Source organism: Arvicanthis niloticus, chromosome 28, assembly GCF_011762505.2.
Source record: "Arvicanthis niloticus isolate mArvNil1 chromosome 28, mArvNil1.pat.X, whole genome shotgun sequence".
NCBI classification, from domain to species: domain Eukaryota; kingdom Metazoa; phylum Chordata; class Mammalia; order Rodentia; family Muridae; genus Arvicanthis; species Arvicanthis niloticus.
The window spans coordinates 21,530,000-21,555,216 of NC_133436.1; the positions used below are offsets into that span (position 1 = coordinate 21,530,000).

At 39.1% G+C, this 25,217-nt stretch overlaps 1 protein-coding gene across 11 annotated transcripts in view; it reads right to left on the reverse strand.

Moving 5' to 3' along the window:
- The window catches only part of Utrn (utrophin), a 493,014-nt gene that overhangs the window by 215,026 nt on the left and 252,771 nt on the right, over window positions 1-25,217 (reverse strand). Inside the window, exon 1 of one of the 11 annotated variants that reach the window (XM_076926866.1) lies at window positions 17,791-18,243. The exons of the other annotated variants lie outside the window; for them this stretch is intronic. Within the exon in view, the coding sequence (XP_076782981.1) occupies window positions 17,791-17,934 (144 nt within the window). The 5' untranslated portion in view covers window positions 17,935-18,243. Of the gene's footprint in view, window positions 1-17,790; window positions 18,244-25,217 lie in introns of those variants that run through there. 11 annotated transcript variants of the gene reach the window in all.

Genomic DNA, 25,217 nt, shown 5'->3' on the forward strand with positions numbered 1-25,217 from the left:
AAAAAGTGGGTACATCCTCGAAAATAGGGAACTCTAAGATTAGTTGCAAGAACGCAGGGTTGTATGGAGGCTCTCAAAGCAGAGGTGACATCCAAATAGAATATTGATTCATTTCTAAGCCAGTTTCTCCAAGTAATTGACAAGTTCTCTCTTGCCAAAGCTGATAAGGCAAAAGTTACTGTGTCATGATGAAAGAAGAATGGAAACAGGCTTAGACTTGGAGTTTTATGGTCAAATTGGAAAGAATGATCTATTGATCCCATTGTGACTAACTGGTAAAGTGATAGCTACGTTCTACCCTGAATTATTTCATGAGACAATACTCACTACCATGTGCCGATGCCAGATGCCAGGGCAGTGATCGCCACAGTATAGCAAACCTTTAGCAGATGTGCAATAAAATTTCACTACATGTAAAATTAATTTTTGTCATAAATGGCATACCATGCTGTTCTACATAGAACTATCTGACAATAATAATGGTGTTGGGGAGGGGGGCTGTGAGCTGAAACAAACCACCAGGCTCAGAAACTAAGAGTCTCTATCAAGCCAGGGCCAAGGAGAGTACTTTGTTCACAGAGAACCAAAAGGATTTTTCAGAGCAGTTCTGCTTTCCACTATTGTGGAAACAACAGAGAGCCACAGGGGAGCCAAGGGCTGGCCGTCATAACGACCCTCTTCAGAAAACATTATAGGACTCTGTACTCAGATAAAACACTTGTGGACATTAATGACTTTACTTTGTCTTTTAAAAGCCATCAGACATGCCACAAATTGTAATATTCAAAGCTGAATAACAACCACCAAATATTCCTCATACTGTAGGAGGAAACATAACAGAAAAAAAAGTTTTCATGGTATGAAAAATGTATTTACTATGGAATAATGAGTCACTCATAGGGAGATACCCAGATAAAAAGAAATAATTGGATTTTTCTAGAGATCTAAATTTTTTTAATGTACATTTTTTTTTTTGTGGGAAGCATGCACACATGTAGAAGTCTAAGAACAACCTGTGGGAGTCATTCCACATTATAAGACCAAACTCAGATGGAAAAAGCTTTTACACAGAGTGCTGTAGGATTCAGGCCATTGCTAAAATGACAATATTCAAATGTCAATGACAATATTCAAATGAGCAATAGTGTTGCTTTCAAATAAAGAAATACTAAAATGCTTATAAAATACGTTAGAAACAAACCACCACCAACAACACAACCATTATTCAAGAAAACAGAAGGCGTTGTACAAAACACTATTTCAGCGGGTTAAATAAGCTTTATATATAAGTAACAGAGTAAAAAGAAAGAAGATAGGATGTTAATAGTGTTGCTTTCTGATTAGCAAAATTAACTGGTTAGCTTCGTTTTGTTCTTCCCTCCTGGATATTTATAAAACAAGTATTTTCTCTTTAATATATGCAGGAGTTACACTATAAATGTCACTTTTAGAGCTAATGAAATCTATTTGATGTATATGCATAGTCAAAAACTGTCAAAAGGCTACATAGCTACTAAAATTCAGAGACGTTTCGTTAAAAGCATTTTAATGTGGGGTATGCGTGCGTGCGTGCGTGCGTGTGCGTGCATGTTTATGTATATAGAGGTGTATGTAGTGGGGAAGACATTCCCAATAACACTGACAAGCTTCTCTGAGAAGGGGAGGGCCACATGTTCATGTACATGGAGTATGTATGGGATGGGCCTGTGTGAGGAAAGCAGTCGGCAGCCCTCAAGAACTGTCTCCCTTCTTCCTCAAGACAGTGTCATAACTGGTTGTGGGCAGTTCACCAGTGAGGCTGTGCAGTGACCCCCAAGGATGCTGCAGTCTCTGCGTCCCCATCAATGGGATCACAGGTACATAACAGACCTCTTTCTGAGGCACTTGTCCTTGCAAGGCAAGCACTTAGCTGAGTGAGCCATTAAGCAAGCTCCCCCCACCCCCAAAGCCATAAAAAACAATATTTTATATTTAGAGAAACCAGATTCAGCTTAAGTTTGAAAAAAAACCAAACCTTATCTGTACCAGTTAATTGGGCCTCTTACCCATTTGATTCCCTGGACAAGGTATCAAATCTCCTTTACCTTCCCTGCCCAGGGCTCCCTTCACTCCCTTAGCTGTTTTACAAGCACCCCAATTTTTTAGTTATTTCTCAAAGGATCTGATATCCTGTAAAAAACAAAAACAAAAAAAGAAACAGTACTGTGCACCTGGGGTAGTTCAGTGGTAACACACTTGTCAAGTGTGTGCAAATGCCTGGGTTCAATCTCAATCCTGATAAAATAATTAGATAAAACTGTGCAGAACTATTTGAATGAGTATCTTTCTTTTTCTGATTCCAAACTGAAACATCCACTCATTTCCCCATGTAACAGCTGTATCAGGAAATACATGGGGTGGTTAAATGTTAGCATTTGATTTCTGACCTTTATTAAAAGTGAAAGACTTCAATTACTCTGTATAGTATAAACATGATTTTCAGCAGGCTGCAATAAATATTTGTTAATTTTGATTTAATTTAAGGAGTCGGAGGTTCATCAAGAGCAATTAATCAAGACATAAACTGGATGTGAGAAATAAATACATTTTAAAATCCTCCAACAACTCAGCTATTTCTAGGCTAAGTTATGATATCCAATTCATGTTCGGAAATAAAATGTACCACTTCTAGTAACAAAGGAAGAACTTAATGTTTGAAACATTACAGAATGTCAGTTTACGTAGTAAAGTAGAAAGCGCTAGAAATAAGAAGATTTTTTTAAAAAATTATTTGAAAATTATAAACGCAACAAGAACTCTAGTTCCTGAGGCAGGAGGATTACTGGAAGAGCAAAACCAACCTGAATTCCAGACCAGCTTGGGTTACAGACCTGAGACCCTACCTCAAAGAGGAAAAAGGTAAGGTTTGAGAAGATACTCATTTGTATTTACTCAGTGGATAAATTCTTGCTGAAAGACTTGACGATGTGAATTCGGATCCCTGACCTTCCTCCAACAGCTATGTTCAGTGTCACAGGGATGTTAACTAGGTGACAGAGATAAGAACAGTGTTTGCCAAATTGGTGAGCTCCCGATCCAATATCATTTCTTGTCAAAATTCAAATAATAATAATAATAACAATAACAACAACAATAATTCTTTCTTGATTGAAAAGATCCCAGTGTCAAATACTGACATGTATATGTACTGGTAAAGGTAAACATACCCAAATACACACATGCATATCTACATACGTCACATACATACACACATACCCCCCAAAATATATCAACATATGTTCTGAAAGAACCACTCCAGATGTGATCAAGTCACACTATGAAACAGATGGCTTAAATGGTGTCAGAGAATTGATAAAACCAAAATAAAGCAGTGCAATATAAATGAGCTTTACAGTCCTTTAATCTGAATAAATTATTCTTTGACAAAGCTGATGTGCCTTAAGATGAAGATTGTCCCAGAGTTTGAGAATTGAATCTTTATGAATAAAAAACCAAAAAATCAGCATGTGCATCAGTAGGTGTGAGGGAATGCACCCCCCTTATGCCACACCCCAAACAAACGTCAACATTTCAAGAGAGAACTGGAAACCATTGCTAAATAGAAATTCAGCCTAAAATTTTCCACAGTACTGAGTTCTGATGACTGAGTGTTAAAGAAATAAGATTATTTTCTTTCTAATCTCTGCAGGAACTTGTGACGTATGGTACATTGTATCTCATGCCTTGGAAAGTTATAAACATTGATAGGAGATATATGCAGGTTTTATAAGAAGAAAAAAGAAAGTTGTAAAATGTCTTTCACTTGAGTTTGAGTTCAAAGCATGAGAGCTACGGATTCATTCTGCAAATGTTTATCACCAGGTAAATGAAGAAGTTTTCAAGCACTTTCAATGTAGCACTATCTTAACTTGGCTAAGAGAAAGAGTGGTCCACTGAGGTCCTTATATGACAATCAACAGTAAAGCCTGCACCCTACAGGAAACTGACAGTCTTTTACTTATGATTGAGTTGCTGTTACTTTTCCAACCTTTTATCATAAAAAACATTCAAGCATACCAAAGAGTTGAAAGCCTAGTAAAATAACCACAATAACATCTGGAGGTGGCAACAGTTAAACTGGTAGCATGTATGTTTTATCCGAAAGGTACATTTACAACCATTGAGTATATCATTTGTGCCAGTTTCTTGATTCATATGAGGTTAACGGTTCATCTCAGAGGCCTACGAAACCTACATCAGATGTAACACAGCATAAAACCCACAACCAGAACATATCTTCATGAGAGAAGTTTGCCACCAACAGTACTGATGAAAGGGCAGATCACTTAACCTTTGGATACACCTGGTCCACGGACTTTACCAAGTGTTGACGGCAGACGCCTATAATCTAAGCACTGGGGAGGCTGAACCAGGTTTCGAAGCCAGCCTGAGCTCTAGCAAGTTCCTGTCTCAAACATAAAAGCAGAACAAACAAACCAAAGAGGAAGTTAAATTGCAAAATGTCAAGTTCACCTCTAGTTATTAAATTTTAATAACATTTCAATGCTGTAGAAAAATTCTTCTCTCCTCGCCTTTTATTACCCACACGTAGAATTTAAATAAACAAACACCTACAAGACACAAGAGCACAGTCGTCCCCTTTGGTCCTCACTCCTGAGAATACTCATCTAGAAGTTCCTACAGCTTTTAAAATAAGGGTGACACTTGGCACCAGCAAACTACTGAATCATTAACTTGCCTAATGAAGTATTGATTCCCAACCACATGTGTGATTTCCTGAAATTTTGGTTCCAATTATATAATTTTTCAAATCCTTCACTGGCTTCCTCTTAGGCTGGGCAGCTCTTCAGAATAAGTATAATAGGTCATTAGAGTTCCATTAGAAGCAATTACTAGGGAAAAAGAGGCCACGTTTCCCCTTACTTTACCTCCACTCCACACCACATGAGGATTTTACAATGAAAGGGCACACAAAGAAGTTGTGAGGGCTGGGCATCCAGAACTAAGGCCAAACAAGACTATTCCTGTGGTCATCAATACGAGTTCTTCATCAACTATCAAAACCTCACTCTCAATAAAGAAGTTACAGGAAAAAAATATCAGAAGTACAGAATATTTAATTATTGTTAAAACTCAAAGAAAATCTTCTTCTGTGGTGCTAGCGAGCATCTGAGGTTATTGATGCATACATTTAAGAAACCACAAGTGGCCAGGCATGGTGGCACATGCCTTCAATCCCAATACTCAGCTTCATGAGTTCAAGGCCAGCCTGATCTACATAGTAAAATCATGGACAGCCATGATTATGGCGAGACCCTTTCAAAAAGAAGTAAGGAAGGAAAGAAAGAAAGAAGGGAGGGAGGGAGGGAGGGAGGGAGGGAGGGAGGGAGGGAGGGAGGGAGGAAACCAGAAAAAGAGGAGGAAGAAAAAAGAGAAATCCCAGCTGCCCTCCTTTTGTGTTGAATGATGACTTCAAAGCACGCTGCCCCAGATGCCATTAGCCACTGGTCTTAGACTCTTAAGATGTGATGCTATGTATGAAGCCCTAACTAGTAATGGATGTCTTTGGAAAAACCAGTACGGTTTTTACCAGCAGAAAAATATATCTTAATATGGAAGCTGGAGACAAGCTCCAGGGAGAATAAAAATGAAACGGCCATGAACTATGAAAGGGCCTGAAGTTCTTAGTAGGCTAAGTGAGCTAGGACAAACAGATTCATTTGCGTGTCAGATTCCAAATGAACTGTGGCAAAATGAGACAAATATTATCAGTGTTGTTGCTTAAAGAAAAGGGAACCATAGAAAATGTAATATTTCAATAATACTTCGGCTCTCCAGGGCAAGTTCATAAGCATTAAGATACCAGGCCAGGGAGACCATCCTGAAGTTATGGGATATTTAAGTAAGAAATCCGAGAGGTCATAGGTCATGTGCACCTTTTATCAAACGAAGCAGCCTTCTGATTACAAATTCAGCATTTCCGCCTTTATTCTTACTTTTATTGAACTTTACATAACTAATATGAAAAGTCAGTTATATATAGCTCTATAGAGTTTATAAAGGTTGGACTTACGTGGTTTATTTGTTATTATTAATTAAACAGTACTAAATTCTCTTTGGGAAGCAGAGGCAGGCAGATTTCTGTGAGATTGCGGCCAGCATGGTCTACATAGTGAGTTACAAGCCGGCTAAAACTGTCTCAAAATCAAAATGAAAATATAGAATTCTCTAAGCTAAGATAGTAAGTTTACCACAGAAAATTAGAAGGGCTTTGCATGACTTTGTATTTCACAACGCTGACAAACTCTGAATCACATACTAAAAGAAGGGGGAGCTGGTGAGATGACTCAGTGGTTAAGAGAGTTGGTTGCTCACCCAGGACAGGAGTTTGGTTCAGCACCCAAATCCATTGGCCTGCAATCACCTATAATCTTAAGTAAGACCTGATGGACTTCTTCTGGCCTCTGTGGGCAGCCAACACATATGTGCATAGAAATACACAGACGCAGATGTACATATACATTTAAAATATGTGTGTGTGTGTGTGTGTGTGTGTGTGTGTGTATCACCATAATATGTGTGTGTATCTATCTATCTATCTATCTATCTAATCATAATATATATGTGTGTGTGTATACAATATAGATACACATACATATATCTACACATATTGACATTTATATAATCATATATTTACATATACATACACAAACACATACATCAGAGAAATCTCTGCAAGCTGAGCTGCAAAGGACCACTCGGCTGTTCAACCTTGGGTACCTTCAAACTCCATATTCACAGTCACTTGAGAAGCTCTATGTGTATGCTAAGGAATTGCTTCTTCGAAACTTGAAATAATGTCAACCATTCTATAAACCCTAAGGTTCTATAAACTTAGAATTTAAGTTAATGATAGACACATTTACCATGAATCCTATTTTTTTTTAAAAAATTTCTGCTTGAAATACCATGACATTTCCTCATCAATTGCCTCCCAGAGGAAGACTGTCCCTTGGAAAGACATCATAAGTAACTATGTCCTTGCCTTCAATACACAGACATTAAGCAATTTTGTTTTCAGAATTTGTTTTCAGGACTGGAGAGATGGCTCAGTTAACAAACTGTTAGCTGTGCAAGTCTGAGCATTTGATGAGGCTCCCAGCATTTGTGTAAAAAGTCAGGCATGTTGGTACATGTCTATAATCTTAGCAGTGGGGAAGCAGAGACAGGGGGATTGCCTGTGGCTCTTTGGATAACCTGTCTTGCCAAATCAGTGAGCATTAGGTTCAGTGAGAGATCCTGTCCCAAAAATCAAGTTGGCTGTGTCCGCAGATGTTGGGTCCTCCTTATAGTTAGCTATAGAAGACAAATGAACTGACGAGACACAGTCAATTCTGCTGATGTACCAGCGAGCAGCAGACTCCTGGAGAGGAACAATGCCCAGGTCCACACTGTGGTGAGCCCAGGAGGCTCTCAGGCTCAGTTCCAAACTCAGAGTCACACTGATGACCCGGCTGAAACTCGACAGGGTATAAAACAAAAACAAACCAGTCAATCAGGGAAAGTGTTCGTAGGTAAGAACAGGAGCTTAGAGGAACAGAGGGAAGAGAGCAGGTGACAGAATACATCATGTACATGTACGAAGTTGTGAAAAAAAAAAAAGAATTTTCCTCATAGGAAAAAGAGATTATAGAAAGAAATAGAAGACATTTGATGCCAATCTACCACAACTACAATACACCTAATGTACACGCACCTAAATGTGTAAGTCCACATGAACAAACACACGGAGACAGACAGGTTAGAACTTCCTGGTTTAACCACACTCCCTCTGTCATGCCCCATGTAGGCCCTGTAGTGTTTGGGTTCTTAACATTACATTCAGGGCCAGAATAATTGGTTCTATACTTTGGCAAAAGTGGGAGGAGGAGGTTGATCTAATAACTTCATAAAACATTTTAATTGATACCTGTTACATCCGTGACCATGCCAAAACTTCAGCCTCTTAGCTGGGAGTGAGCATGTTAAAAACATGCCACCTTACAAGGTGGGATTTGACCTTGTGTATAAGAGGCTTTGAAGGTTCTGCATTTTAGTGCAGTTGTTATATTCTACAAAGGTATTCTGAAAATAATCAGGATACAGTCGGGGACGCAGGAGTATGTTTGCCACACAGCAATCTATCATGAGAACGTTGGCAACAAGCATGCATCTCACCACATTTGAAAGCTTGGATAAATTACGGCAAATTGAAGCTATTCAATTGAATTTTATTTATACTGGTGGGGAAAAAAAAATCACAATGTAAGAAATATTTATTGACCCAGGGGAAAGCATTTGTAACATATAAAGATGAAAAGGGAAAGTTACACATACAAGGAGAAAACTCACTAGCAAAGAAATTATGTCTACGTAGCTTGCATATGAAAACAAGTCTTAGAGATGCTTGTCCCATCAGCTTGCATAGGATAGGAGCATAGGCACTATGAGGAAATGCTCTTAATCTAATAAAATTCCTTCTTCTCTGCCTCTAAATTCTGTAAAGTTTACCCTTTTATAAGTAAAATTTGTTATTTTAAAATACCTTAAACAAGAGCATTTGCTAAAAGTGTACCCATAATAAGCCAGACATGGTGGCACATGCCTGTAAATCCAGCTCGGAAGGCAAAGTTGGCAGGATTATTATCTGAGGCCAGTTCTGGCTAAGCACTTAGTCCTGGGCCAGCCTGGGCTACACAGCAAGTCCCAGACAAGCCTGGGCTATGCATGCAGTGAGTCTCAGGTCACCTTGAGCTCCAGGCATGCCTAGGCTGTATGAGATGAAAATCCTGGCTCAAAATGAGTTAACAAATTAGCTATTTAGAAAAACGTGCTAATTCATTAATGGTATACATAAGCCAAAAAATTAAACTCAGGTGTTTGGTCAAAACTTATATCAAAATGTATTCATTCTGCCACATGTGGTGGTGCATGCATTTAATCCCAGCACTCAGGAGGCAGAGGCAGGCAGATCTCTGTGAATTTGGGGCCATGGTGGTCTAAAGAGTGAGTTCCAGTACAGCCAGAGCTGTTATACAGAGAAACCCTGTCTCAAAAAAAAAAAAAAAAAAAAATAACAACAACCACCACCACCACCACCAAATAAAGCAAAGTGCTCAGTCTACAAGATACTGAGAAATGTATTTTCAAAATTGTTACTTTTTTCCATCTCCTCTGAGCAAACCGGTTGCGTGCTCCTACAATGATCACAAGACAAGTGACATCTTTCCTGGCTTTGGTTTAAAAAGAACAGAGCCTCTTAATAATGTCTAAATCAGTGCAATATAGTTGTATTTCGGGCTTCCAAGATTTTAGGCAATGAGGAGGAGCCTGGAAATCCAGAGGAGCCCACAAAATGGGGGAAAGCATATCCTATGTGACTCTTACCTCAAGGTCAAGGGAAAGGCTAGCCTGGACTTTCCCAAGCAAAGCTGCAAACAGAAACCAAGACCCCTCTTTAGCATCCTCTCTTCCTTCACAGAACAATGGTGTATGGTAGCCCTGCTGAGGATGGCCCAGATTTCATCTCAGGAAGCCAGAGTCTTTAACCATAAGTCTTTGAGAGACATTCCCTGGGCCATTATGCTGTGGACTTCCTTACTAGGATGTGGTGGTCTCTTTAGTGTTAGAGACAACAAGGAAAGTAAGAGCACCACACACAGACACATGAAGTTATTATGGGCGCACTCCCTAGGTCATCTTCCTTGATCTATGAGAGATTAATTGGATTCTCGTTTTCTGAAAGGGCAGCTGAGATACAGATCCTATCAGTGGCTTGTCAACGTGATGTAGAAGTGGTAAATGACCAGGCCAGAATTATGTGAATGCACACAGTCTTAATTCTAGACTAGTATGAACACTTTGACTCACTGCAATTCTTCCAAAGTTCATACAATTACTACTATTATTAATTATTAAAAGGACTGGCTGTGGTGGATTGGGACTGTAATCCTAATACTCTGGAAGCTGAGGCAGGTGGATGCTAAGTTTGAGGTCATCACAGGCTACATATGCAGAAACAAACAGGGCTAGAGAGATAGCTAGCTCAGAGGTTAAGGTCACCTAAATGGCCTTTCTGAGGAGTGCAATTGAATGCCAGCACCCATGTTAAGCAACTCACAACTGCCTGTAACTCGAGCTCCAGGGGATCCAAGCATCTGGCTATACTCATGTACACATTACTACACACAGACAGACAGACAGACAGACAGACAGACAGACAGAGAGATAGACAGACAGACAGAGAGAGAGAGAGAGAGAGAGAGAGAGAGAGTTCAAAATAAAAATAAATTTTTAAAAATTTTAAACAAATAATAAATGTGAGAAAAATTTAAGTAAACTTCTGGGATTGACAGAGCCAATATGTCACTATACACTGAACATATATTTAGTACATGAGAACCACTGAATACATGACTTTCAAAAAAGAGAAAATGCACCACTAAAAAAAGGTGCACCACAGCTGACTCCTTTCCATTTATCTTTTAAAGAAGCTATTATGTGTCTTAAATATGATGATAAAAAAGTACATTTGGGTATGGAAAATTAGGCTCAGTGAATACATAATTCAATACTTGTGGTATTGAGACTCAAACCAAACTAAATTATGAATCAAAACCCAGAACCAACTATATCAATTTTCATTAAAATGAGCCAATCCATCCTTTGTGCAAAGCTGAGAAATGAATTCATTAGAAAAAAAAGCCTATAGAAACTGGAAACAAAAAAAAATGCTCACTGGTCTCTTATAGCCAAAATAGTTTAAAAAATAATGTAGCTCATTGTTCTTCAACTTCTAGATGAAGACAAGGCCCAGGCATCCCCAGAACTGTTGGCAATAAAACATCTCCACAAGGTGTGTTTCCTTTCTTGTACAGTGAAAACACAAAGAAAAAATAACTAAAAGGAAGTAAGTATATCAATGACTTAAGCTATTTTCTCTTTCTTTATCCCTAAGAACTGCACGGTTCTATGTAGCTCAGGATAATCCCTTTAACCACCTGAAATGAAATACAGAGAATCATTGAATCTGGAATCAGAAAACCTGTCAACAGTACCAGTTGGGATCATGCACTAGCCAAGCATCTCCTGCTCTGTGCCTGCACTGTGATAAATGATAGATAGATAGATAGATAGATAGATAGATAGATAGATAGATAGGATAGATGGTAGATATAAAAATTAGATTAGATGGATAGCTGGGTAGATGATAGATAGATAGATAGATAGATAGATAGATAGATAGATAGATGATAAAACATTAAAAATGTGTTAACACTATCTTAGAAAACGCAGAACGTTTAAAATTCTATTCATTAGGCATCTTGCCAGTGTTTTATTAGACATTTTCCCATAGAGTCTAGGGGTATTGTTTTGACGATGTTGCTAATTGGTTTTTGTTGTTCTGTGTTTTTCTATGTCAACAGTTTTCTTTTTTTTTTTCCTAATCCTTTTACAATAGGAAAAGATGAAAACACCAAAAAATATAGGCTGAGAGGGTGGCTCACTGGATAAAGTACTTGACTTGAGCTTGATTCTCAGAAATCACATAAAAATGTCTGTTTGGTATGGTGGTGTGTGTGCACTGTCTTTGTAACCCCCATGCTAGGGAAGACAAAACAGGAGAATCCATCCATCCCTGGTGCTCACTACCCAGCCAGTCTAGAGAGATTGGTGAGGTCCAGGCCAATGAAAGATCCTGTCTCAAAAGAGATGGTCACTTCTGTGATTATGGTGGTTTTAATCGGAATGGAAGCCATAGACAAATGTATATGAATGCTTGGCCCATAGGAAGTGACAGTATTAGGAGCTGTGGCCTTGTTGGAGAAAGTGTGTCACTGTGAGGACAGGCTTTGAGGTCGTATGAGGTCAAGTGTGGCTGGTATGACACAGTCTCCTCTTGCTGCCTAAGGATCAAGATATAGAACCTCAGCTCCTTCTCTAGCATCATGTCTACCTGGATGCTACCATGCTTCCCACCATGATGATACTGGACTTAACCTCTGAAATTGTAAGCCAGCCCCAAATAAACATTTTCCTTTGTAAGAGTTGTCAAGCTGTCTCTTCCCAGCAATTGTCTACCAAGCTCTATAATAAACATGCACAAACATGTATCAGGAGGAGGAGGTGGAGGTGCTTGAAGGAGGAGGCACCCACTGTGAAAACTAGCATCTCCCAGCAACAGCTGGGGATTGTCCCTAGGGCCTTACATATGCTAGGCAAATGTTCACCTTGAGCTATACACAATGTCTTGATACTTTAACATTTCAATGAGAGACAGAATGTCACTAAGTTACACAACCTGACCTTCAATTCACTCTATAGACCACCCAGGCCTTGAACTTACAACCTTCTAGCCTCAGCCTCCCAGTTAGCTGAGAGTACAGAACCTGTACCGCTGGGCCTGACCCAACTAAGTCTTCACTTTACGATCTTGAGGGGTTTTGTCCAGGCTTTATCAGGCCATGCTGTCACAGAGGCCAATTATTTGTTAAGCATTGAGAAGCACTGTCTGCTTCTGTGAGTGAGCGTTGTTACAAATCAGTCTTTCAGAACCCCGCAGAACTGAACAAACTAGAAAAAGAAAAATGAAAAGCAATTCTCTGCCACACTCCATATCCTTTCCAATTTCAATTATTTGTACTCATTTACCTTGGACAAGAATGAACAAACTTCACGCAAGTGGGCAAGCTACAATGGTGTGACATTTTCTATATTCTCCTATCCCTGCTAATTGCTTAATTCTGAGAGCTAAATATAAACAAGGAACTTCCCTGAAAAAGGCGAGCAGGGCTCAGGCAAGAATCAAGAGAAAATGGCCAGTGCCTATAGCTTTCAGTTCCATACATACAGACTGGAAATTTCCATTTGATATTTAATAAATTGCACCCCAGAGAAAACACAAGTCATCAAGCTTTAGTCACAATGACCAAATAGCATTTTCCATATCCAGAGTGCTATGCCAGTTCTCTTCTCAGAAAGAACTGTTTACTCCAGACTGTATCAGCATTAGTCATGTAGAGTTCCAACTAACGTTTTGGTTCTTAAAGAACCATTTAACATGTAACTTTGTGACTGGAATTATTTTTTTAATCATATAAAAGCATTGTATTAAAGTCATAAGATGAGTCGTTGGTAACATGGGTTTTTCCAATTAACGACATGTTACAATTTAATTAAATAAAAATAATTTTGATATTCACATTGATATGAGGAATTATGGTAAAAAAAAAAAGGGGGGGGGGAGGTCATGGACCATCTAAGCTGCTGCTCCTTTGGGAAAGTCACAAAACAAAACTCATGTGACAGTCACATGGGGCAAGGAAGGTCTGTTTTGAGCCTGATCAGTAATCTCCACCTCAGCAGGGACTGCAGAAGACAGAGCATTAAGAAAGGACTCTTCCTGGGAGTTCACACAACTCTGATGAGACACAACAAAGAATACCAATGAAAGGGAAGAATAAATGTGAATCCCTCTGCATTGACCATTTTGCCCCACGGCATCTCAACTTCATACATCTTCTGAACTACCCAACCCACTGGTCTCTCATGAAAGCAAGGACAGACAGGTGGTCTTATGACCAAGGGAACCTCAAGATAGGACATCCATTTTCTGTGGCTCAAGAAATACGTGTATGGTCTGGTTATTGAGAGAAATTGAGGGGCCTGACAGACATACCTCTATCTTAATATTCAGACTGTGGCCAAGTCACACTTTATTGCTCTAAAACACTTCAGGATTTAGTTATCCAAGGAGAGCAATGCACCACACCTGAAAAGTGGCTGGAGGAACATCTGAGAGAAAAACCTGCAAAGCTTATTTTAAAATGCTCCACTGTGTTTGGCATGTTTTTTCCCCCAAAACACATATGCTTGACTTTAAATGAACCTCATACTAACATACAGATGCCAGACAGCATGTGAACTTAAAAGGCGTTTAAAAAACTGAGTGCCTGAGATGTCTTCAGAGATACATAGTTAACCTTTATAAAAGTACCCACCAGGATCTATGTGGTTCACACACACAAATGTATATACAGACATGGGGAGGAGAAACTGACTTTGTTTAAATGTCACTCGTCATCCCTGGTTTTCCAAGCCGTCACTGTCCCCCACTATTAAAGCAGCAGTCACCAATGGTAAGAGAAAAACACACAGAAAGAAGGGGACAATCAGTCTTGGCAGTAAGAAGACAATATTAACCACAAGAGCAAATCAATACTCTATGATTATTGAACAGATTTTTTTCTTATCATGGCACCTGTGCACAACTTTGAATTAATAATATACACCAGGATGCTTAAAATATTTTAACTAATAGGACACATGACAAAATGTTTGGGCACAAAATTATTTTAGCTAAACTGTTTTACATACATATGCTGGCAGCATAAAAAAATCATAAAACCAAATCAAAATAATTTGCTAAATCAATAAAAAAATGCTGAAGTCATGAAGAACTCAATTTATAATACTAATTACTTTTCAAAGTTCTATGACTCACACAGTAACCTACCTTGTAAGAATCTACTTTTTCCTATCTCAAGTATTAAACATGTCATTAAAAGTGGCGCTGAGGGGGTGGTAGGCTTATAAAATTCTTCTCTAACGCAACATAACCTCAATCAGCTTCCAATCCAAAGACTGAAAACAGGCCAAGACAATTACAAAATGAAAACACGTGAACGTCAGTGCATTCTTAAAAGTCGCTTACATCCAGTTTTGCTCCCACTGTGCTCTAATAGAGGAAAAAGTATCCTTTGGGGTCATTAATATTTTAAAGAAGCTAAGTGATCTAAGCCAAATCAGGAGAAATTAGCATTCAGTGTGGGGAGGCTCTAGGTCATTGGGGCAATTTCAATGCTGCTACTTCTATCTCAAGTCAACAGCCGATATATGTCCATTTCCTGCCCACATTCTAGGGGTTGTATAACCAGAGAGAAACACTTTCAAAGGCAAAAAGAAAAAAAAAAAAAAATACAGCCGCATGTATAGGTGGACAGGGGTTACTCAGAGCCACAATTTTCCCAAGTTCTGCTCTCCCCTATCCCTTCCCCTATGAGAAACAGATGGGAGGGGGGGTTCTGCTCTCCCCTATCCCTTCCCCTATGAGAAACAGATGGGAGGGGGGGTTCTGCTCTCCCCTATCCCTTCCCCTATGAGAAACAGATGGGAGGGGGGGTTCTGCTCTCCCCTATCCCTTCCCCTATGAGAAACAGATAAGGGGGGGTACATAGAAATAAATAAAACTCAAAATAAGAACATTATGCACAATTTTCCAGTTGTTTTACACTTACTCATAAATGACTGATATTTCATACAATAGGCAAAAGAAAGATGTGAAAGATAAAGCGGGTACAAATATTCAAACATCAGTTTTCAAAATGCCAAGATGAACCACAAAATAGAGGCATCCCTTGGGTGATGCAATATTTCTTTAAATGTACTTAAAATATACTCTTTCTGTATTTTTTATGGCAAAACACTGAAGTGTTTAACACTTCCTTTCTAAAAGACTAAATTTAGAGAATGTAAGAGACGTAGGGAAAATAGCCGTGACAACCTTTGCAGTTGAAAAGAAAGAAAATTCGCTGCCACGTTAAACAGATAAACAGCACAGCTGGTCAAACTTCCAGCACAAGGGCACCACTGGTAACAAGTCGATTTAGTAGACACAGATATCATGTCATTAATAGAGGACAACTGCCATCTAATTCTGTACCTATAATTTTTATTCATAATGATATGAATTAGGATCCATTTCCCAAATACAATAAGATAAATAAAATATACCTGTTACCAGCTCATTTATTCATAGTCATCAACATCACGCCACTTCTCTGTTTGGAGTCCCCAAACCCCATATATCACTGCCTTACATTGACACCTACTGGAAAGTACTGGAACTGTGTGTCCCCCATTGCACTGTCTCAGCAGTAGCTAATTTCACATATTGTAGAGCATATATGAAAGGTAAATTTCAATTGCAAATAAGACAACCTAAGGTTTCCAAAAAGTAATGCCCATGCTGAATATTTAAATTCTAAGGCATCTTTGAGAAATTACAAATCTCGATAAATCTTCCCGAAGAATATTCCTGTTAGAAGTAAACTTCCCCATGACTTCAGTAACATGATGCGTGCTTATTTAGGGTCTTCTCATGAGACTACTTGATAGCTTTCTTCAGCACCTTAATTTTGCTTTATGTGTAGAAGTAAACTCATCTAAATGGCCTTACAGCTCAAAAATCCCTCAGCTTTTGTGAAAGTGCTTATGGGAATAGAGGAGAAGAATAATAACCCAGCTTTTTTTAATGCTTCATGCAGATATACTGTTAGCTTAAAAAAAAACATGTATTGATGATTCGTGTACTTAGACTGATACTTAAAAAGTAAAATACCAAAACATTAGTGAATGAATTTTCTTCTCCATTATCAAAATTGGCTTTTGGTGAAAATGTAAACATGTTACAAAAACACACCAATTTTTTTTGGCCGCTGTGCCACCGCCGGTTCAACACACCGATTTTTTAAAGTAGATGAAATCCCAGCATATCCAACAGTTAGCCGTGCACTTTTACAACTGGATTAATAAGTTGGATCAAGCTTTAATTAACTTAATACAAATGAAAATATTGTATTTCTTTAAAGCATGTCTTGCTACCTCAATCTATTTCCTTATATTATATTTTGAAAAGTAAATTTCTGGGCAGATATAATTTAAATTAGACAAGCTGTAAGGCACAACACTGTGGTTAAAAAAAAAAAAAATCAAATAAACAGAATGCAGCTTCGCAGCCTGGACCCGTTGCTTTATAGGCAAACCTTAGGTCCTTGGACATATCCAATTTAATATCTTCAGAAAAATAATGTCGTAAGAGGCAGTTTTCCCAATTGCAAATCAGTTGGTCTTTTAAAGATTCCTTCTTTAGAAGCATACTAAGAATTGTACAGGGAGAAAGAGCATATTATTGTAATAACATAAAAATTGACTTACTGCTGCTATAATCTTCCTTTTACACCATATCATCTCATTTTTATAAAAAAAATAAGGAGACAGAATGAATACTGAATAGCATAAAACCGTGGGCAATAGCAAATACTAACTCAAAACAACAGAGGAGGATGCCGGACAGCTTGTGTTTAGAATGACTGATATTGCATTCAAAATACATCACTGTCAAATAAGTTACATTCTAAAATACTACTTAACCCACCTGTCCACAGAAAATTGAGTTTTTCAACTTTAACTACGACATGTGGAGACTCAAAGAATATAAGAAATGTTTACAATAAGGCTAAGCTTGTTTTTAAAATGGGCATTACTTTTCTTAACTGGGAAAAAAATCAGCTACAAAAAGAAGAACACGTTAAGCAATCTGTTGAAAGACCATTTTGAGCTCTCTGCTTGATTTTGCTGGAGTTTAACATTGAATTAATATGTCATTAAATATTAAGATATTGCAAAGTACCCCAGAGGTAACAGGTCTTAATGAAAATAGTTTGTCATATTTTCTCCAAACAACCCATCTCAGAAGACTACCTTACGGATGGTAAAATAAAATACGTACTAAAATAGTGCTTGTTTCAGAGGCTTAAATAAATTTTAACAGAGCGATTCCTCCTAACAGCTTTTGCCATCAGTCGCCTGGAAAGGGAGTTTTCCCCTTCCTTCAGAAGACCCGGAAAGATGAGTACTGCCTAGCCAGGCAACAGTGCATTCTTTAGACACCCACTCCCTATTTCCAGTTACCTTGCAGAGCTTCTGGTACCGCGGAGAGGAAACTGCCATCCTTTGTAAACGATGTAACAAAACCACAACTTTCTGCAGAGATGTTCTCACCACGGCCATCATTTTAAGTTTACCACACTTCTGAAGAGTCCTCAGAATTTGCATTATAAATGAAGAGCCGCGATCATTTCCTCCCGGTCACTGGACAATGATTTGCCAGTTCCCGGAGCATGCTCGTTTCCAGACATGCATTTGAAAGATAAAGGGGGGCGGGGGGGGGGAGAATTATGGTTCTACAGAAAAGGAGGCTGGGAGTCCATCAACTTCTTGACAAAAAACACTGAAGAACGCCACCCAGACAGCCCCCAGCAGAGATGCTCCACAGCCAGGACCTGCTCAGCCTGGCGTGGCCAGAAATAAAGCAAGTTGCAGGGCGGCCAAGCACTGCTGTCTGCAGGGAAGGAGAGCGCTCCGGAGACGAGAGGATATTAAGTGAAGCACTAAAGCTAAAGATATAAAGCCGACTTTCCCTGGGGACAGAGAGTGAACCCCATCACTGCCACGGTGCATGCCTGGTAGCTGGGTTTACATGGGGAGACCGAGTGGCAGGGAGCCTGATGCTTTACGGAGGGATGCGAGCACTCCCAGCGGAACGCGGCTCCCGCTGTGCTGTGCTTGTGGGATGAGTAAAAATACTAAGGAGCACAGAGGGATTTGTCTGCAGGAACCAAAGCCCACTTTGGGCTAATAAATCACCTTAAGCCGGACTGGGCATTGCATCATCTAAAACAAAACTGAACATATTTACAAAAAGATGCAGGTTTACCTAAGCCCCAAAGGCAGAGCCAAAAGATGGGCTTCCAGGTCCCTGCATGACAGCAAATCATGCTAGAAATCAAATAGGACCCTCTAAGTAAATAACCAAGTTCACAACAAACAAGAAGCCTGCAAATGACTATAAATGACTATAAATGGCCAACTCCCCTATCTCCCTCTTAGACAGCATCTTCATAATCTTTTTGTCATGAAGCTGTTTTTTCACAAATTAATCTGAGAAAATAATTGTACAACATCACACGAAGGACCAGTGTGTGTGTGTGTGTGTGTGTGTGTGTATGTGAGAGAGAGAGAGAGAGAGAGAGAGAGAGAGAGAGAGAGAGAGAGAGAGAGCACATACGTGTATTTGCTTGCATACATGTATGTCTGAGACACATTTCGTACTATGAAAACCGGTTTAGGTACAATGTCTTAGAGGACCAGAGTATCCCAGGATGATTAAGTGGCTGTGCAAAAGGGCACATTCGGAAACTAAGCCCACATGTTTCTCATTATCAAGGTTGGGCCTATTCTAATTGCCCAGGGAACACTGCACATTCACCTCTCTCTGATATTATGGTCAGGAAAGTGACATTTTCAGGAACATTTTGTTCTTGCCCTGTGTCCTCAGTTCTTAACACTAGAGTGATTTAAGGTCTTAGATTGTGTCTAACATAACATAGCAGGTTCGTCGGGAAAACTTCAGTCCGCATCTAATTTTCCATCAGCTCCTTATTGAGACTCTACGCTGCCTCCTCCTGGTGAGGCTGCCAAAGTAAAAAACAGCCCATTAGCATAATTGAAAATGCTTGTTCTTAGGCAGATAGGAAAACAGATTAGTGTCAAGAGTCTGAAGGGTTGAGAATAGGAACTAATCTTAAAGGGAAAAGTGGGTTTCTGAGGTGGTATGTGTTCTATGTTGACAGTAGCTATGGCTGTACATCATTGAGTATACAAAAAAAAAAAAACCCTGAACTATAGAATGCAAATAAACAGTGCAGTATGTAAATAACAGACAGAAAACTAGTTATAAAAAAATATGAACTTACAAGTCAGACATCTTTCAGCTGGAAGACATGGGCCCAAGAGCGTTTGAAGCTCAGGATTTGGGTTTTTTGGAGGGTTTTGTTTTTGTTTTTGTTTTTGTTTTTTTTTCCACATCATGGAATAACGTATTTGCATAAATATTCTGAGGTATTCCAGAGGTGGGACCCAAGCGTACACACAACAGTCAATCGCGTTTCACACAGACCTTAAGTAGCAACCCAGAAGATGGTTTTTATAGCATTATTGATGATTCTGTTCATGGAAGAAAATGTCAGGGTATATGGAACCTGTGGCACATCATGCTAACATTTAACAACTTGCAGATTTTAGGGTATCTCAGTTTCAGTTTTTTGTGTGTTATTTTGGTTTTTTTGTTTTGTTTTGTTTGTTTGTTTTTTCCTTTAAGTTAGGGATACTTAAATTCCTATTCCTGTTCCTGGACCAGCAAGTGAAATGGGTGTTCACCCCACAAGCACACTGTTGGGTACAGGGATAGAACTGAATGATCTTTTGTCTCCTATGAGATAAAAGTAGAACACCAAGCTAGCAGCAAGCACAGGGCAGGACAAGACAAAGATTCTAAAATACGAAGTCTTTCAGATCAAATCCAGCACATTCTCTCACCACTCCAGAAAGGCCACTGGGACTCCAAAACTTATCCAGTAAAGAACTAACCCTTCTCAATAGTTGATACTGCAAAAAAAAAATAATATATATATATATATATAGAGAGAGAGAGCTTACATTTAAAATGTAATTAAAATAATGAATGCCCTAGACTGTGGCAATGAAAGTTAAGATAAATGTGTCAATTAATAAATTAAGTTTTGAAATCAGCATCAGCTTCTTCTTAAAAGCAATTAGAGAGAGAGAGAGAGAGAGAGAGAGAACCAAATTTGGTACCTTTTCCTGGAGGCTATTCCTAACACTTTATTCTGCTTTAATCAAAATAGAATTTGCCTTCCCTTCAAGTCCAAACAAGTCTCTACTATTAGTCCAACACCTTCTATTCCTGTGATACCAACCTTACCCTGGACCACCATACACAATCTCATGTTCACTCCCTCCCAACCTTAAACTCATGCCAGGACCACATTTCTAGCTACTAACACTTCTGGCACCCATGAACATGAGTATCCTAGCAGGTACCCTTGTTGTCTCTTGTTGCAGCCCGAGCTGCCCTACACTTGGGGGCCAGAAATGTTGAGAATTGCACTACCCCACGTTTGGGGGCCAAAATGTCTCGGACCGTTTTGTCAATGTTGGAACCCGTACTGCCAAAGCCTTGGGAGCTAAGTTGTTAGAGCCTGCACTGTCCCAAGCTGCTCCAGTCTTCGGGTCGGGGTTCAGCAAGAGAGTGAGGACAGACTGGAGGAATGGAGACAAGGCAGAGTGTGATTCAATCCCGTTTATTCTTCAGTCTCTCTTCTTCTCCAAGTCCCAAGTCTTGAGTTCCTATTCCCTAGTTCCTAGTCTCTAGTGCCAGTTGCTAGTCTCTTTCCCAGTTCCAAGTTCTCTTCCAAGTGTTTTCTACCTAATGCCTAATAACTACTCCAAGTTGTACTCTCCTAATGCCTAATTCCTACTCCAAGTTGTACTCCAAGTTGTATTCTTTAACCTAATTCCTAGTTCCAAGTTGTACTGTCGAGTGCCTAATAATCTGTTGCTTTCTTCTGTCTGCCTCTCGCCTTTTATATGTCTCACTTCTAAGCCACACCCTTAAGTCACGCCTTTAAGTCATGCCTTGTCTTAAAATCTGATCTCTAAGTCACACCCTTAAGTCTTGGCTCTAAATCACACCTTTAAGTCTCACACACCCAAGGGATGATCCTGGGTATCTAAAACAAGATGTTATCAGAGTGTGCTCAGCTGTTGTAGTCTGATGTAATCAAGTCTCTTGTCAGGGTATATGGCTCAAGATGGCTACAAAGATGATAGCTGCCTTCTGTCGGGTCCCCACAGTCTCTGTCACTAAGGACAAATCCATTCCTCACAGAGTCATCAACTAGATTGCTGTAAGTCAGAAACTTTAACACCTCACTCTCTTGTCTAATTCCCTTTATGACATCTCCCATCACCAGCAGATTAAATATACAACACACTTCCAGGTATACAAATGAACCCCCATCCCCCACCCCTGCCAAGTACTGTTCAACTCCCAAGGAGCATCTCTCTCCAGCAAGTCATCAAAATCAAGTTCTCTCTTGCTGAAAGACCTCTGCCTAGAAGAAAAGCCAAAACATAAATATAAGAGTCCAAATGACCACCTGTCCTTAAAAGAAATGGCCCAGAAATTCTTCAACCGCCATTGTGCTTCAAAGCCCTTCTTTATTGAAATATAATCAGAATCATTTTTAAACTGAAAGTGGTATAAACTGTATCTCTATGAAATACCTCTGTGGGGCTTGATATCTGTTTGGCACAAGATGTGAATCAAATACAAACAGTGAGCATGTCTTCTCAGGACAAATAGATGATAGACTTTAGATAGATAGATAGATAGATAGATAGATAGATAGATAGATAGAAAGATAGATAGGTGATGGATGGCTATATGGATGGATGGATGGATGGATGGATAGATGGATGAATGGATGGATGGATAATAGATAGATGGTCAGTCGGATGGACAGATGGATAGATGGACAGACAGAAAGATGATAGATGATAGATAAATAGATGGATGACAGATGACAGGATAGATCCATCCATCCCCTGATCATACAACATGAGTACACTGAAGTAAACACAACCCCTTACATAGAAATCTCACAGTGCTCACCACTACCAGCAGCTCAACACCAGCCAATTTATTTCATGATTTCAGGGCTTCTCTCATTTCTTCACACACCTTTCCATTTCTGAAAAAGTTTCCATTTGAAATCATGTACACAAACAAGAATAATCTACAGAGCCATTTCTTTACCTCAGAAATGCTCAGGCACTGGCACTAAGTCTCTAACAACCATCTACCTGTAAGGTGCCGGAAACAAAGTCATTTAAATAATTTTTTACAGTAAAACAATGGGAGAGCTATAAACTAAGCTATACACTAAGAGTATCCAATATAGGAGAGCAGAAGTTGAAAACGATGTAAATCGCCACACTGTGAGACATCCTGAAGAAAAACACATTGCACATTTGTCTTCATATAAACAGACATGGGACACAGCTGTTAGCAAAGGCCCTCCTTCGTATGAGCACAAACAGACTATTTTAGCCACATCAGATTATTTTTGAGAAGCAATTACCACACACATCATCTCTCCGTACATTAGCCAACGGCCTCCTTGGGTTGTCACTGTTTGCCATAAGACAAGCAATCCTCAGCTTGGTTATTTTTATTTAAAAGCTTCCTACCATTTCTATTTAAATTTATTTCTCCCATAGCTTGAATATTCATTAAATATTGAGAGGAGCTGGAGCTATGGAAAGAATATATCCTAAGAGAAAATGTGTGAGAAAACACCATTAGACTCTCCAATGGGCCTGTGTTCTGCGGGTGCTAGGTATTAGAAAGGGTCCATTTGCCGGGCAGTGGTGGCGCACGCCTTTAATCCCAGCACTTGGGAGGCAGAGGCAGGCAGATTTCTGAGTTCGAGGCCAGCCTGGTCTACAGAGTGAGTTCCAGGACAGCCAAGGCTATACAGAGAAACCCTGTCTCAAAAAATCAAAAAAAAAAAAAAAAAAGGGTTCATTTGGAACGTTCTTTCCTTTCCACAAGTTATTGCTTACTGGAGTGCATAGTCCAAGCATTGAAATTAACATCACTACATACATTACATATCTGCAAGCATGTGTAGATAGAATTTGTAGTTGTTTAAATCATAAAAGTAATACGGTCTAGCATTTACACACACTGAATGTCCACTACAGCCTCCTGAAATCCAGACTTTCTCAAAATATTTTAGCAATTCACATTAATGGTCCAGAGGGTGAAGAAAAAGAGTACATTTAACTCTGATACACTCATAACTAAGTCATAAAAGCAGTGTGCAATGCTTAAGAAATGAGCAAGCCAACAGACATTTTCTCTGATAATTGCTTTGCTTTCTTTCCTTTTCTTTTTTCCATTTCTTTGTGTTGGCTGAGGTGCCTATGTACATATGTGTGTATGTGGGTGCCCTTGGACATTCGTGATGGTGTGAGGTGAGAGGTTGACCTCGGGTGTCTCCCTCAGTCACTCTCCTCTCCTTTGTCTGAGCCCCATCTCTCACTCAGCCTGGCACAGTTTAGGGAAGGCTGCTTGGCCATAGAGACCCTGAGATCACCTGCCTCCACCCTCCTGCCCACAGCTTGAGCTAGAAGACCCACAACAAGACAGCCAGGAAATCTCCACACTCAGCCTTTGACAGTACAAGGAATCCAAACTCAGGTCTTTATGCTTCTATGGCAAAGGCATTGCCTACTAAGCCACTCTTCCCAGGCCCTGACTCTCCTTAATTTCACTAAGAGACAGTAAGAGTCTTCACACAGAAGGATGAATTATATATAAGCCCATTCTAAGTTAAACAAATTTGCTTTAAAAGAGTTTTTTTTTAAACTTACTGTGTGTGTGCATGTGTGTGCATATATGAGTGTGTGTGTGTTTGCCTGCATGTGTGTCAGTGTGTGCATATGTGTGTGTGAGAGTGCATATGCATGTGTCTGTGTATTCATGTGTGTCTGTGCACATGCAGGTGTGCTTGTGTATTTGTGTGTGTGTGTTCACTTGTAAGAGGTGCAGCAGCAGTATTCATTTTCACACATTAGTAACAATTATTTTCAACTTAGAAAAACTAAAAGTAATAGTTCCAAGAAAGCCTCTAGATCTTCAACCCAATTTGCTGATGCTTTATGATAGGGTCTTTTAGATGCTTCAAGAGAAAAACATTCCTAAGAGTAAATTTAAAAATGGTTAACAGTAATAAATTTCAACTGCAGAAGTTAGAATTAAGCATATTTACTTGGGACTGGCTCCTGAAACACTGTGTAAACCACAAGAATAGCATATTGATACTCAAAGAACTATGTGACCCACTAAGGTAGGTAAAATATGTGCATCAAATGATAGTAAAACACATGTTCACCACAACAGCAGAAGACAGCAGTCAGAGTGATGAATCCACGTGTGTGAGTAATTCACAGATATATCGCTGTGACACCTAGGAGATGCTCCTGCTGAAGCAACTTTTAAATCAAGTTGTAATTGAGAAGGTTTATCTAAGATTGACAAGAAATGGTCACTCTACATACCCACAATATAAGGAAAAGACACGAGAGCACAGAACTGCCATTACTTGGAATGGAAAGAGAGATTTTGGCATGCTTCACATAATTTCACACAGTTGTTTAAAGAAAAGCTTTACTATTACCACATTTCTTAAGAATGAGATTTCAACCTCAGACTACATATGTAATCATGATCAGAAAGTTAATACATAAATAATGTCTTTGAGCCTAATAGGTCTGGCTGTAACTGAATCACAAGAGATTTGAAGTTTCTATTATCAAGTATTTATTAAGTATAGTATAAATATAATTTATTGCTATAAATAATAAATTTATTATAGTAAATATTATAATAATGTAAATTATAATAATTC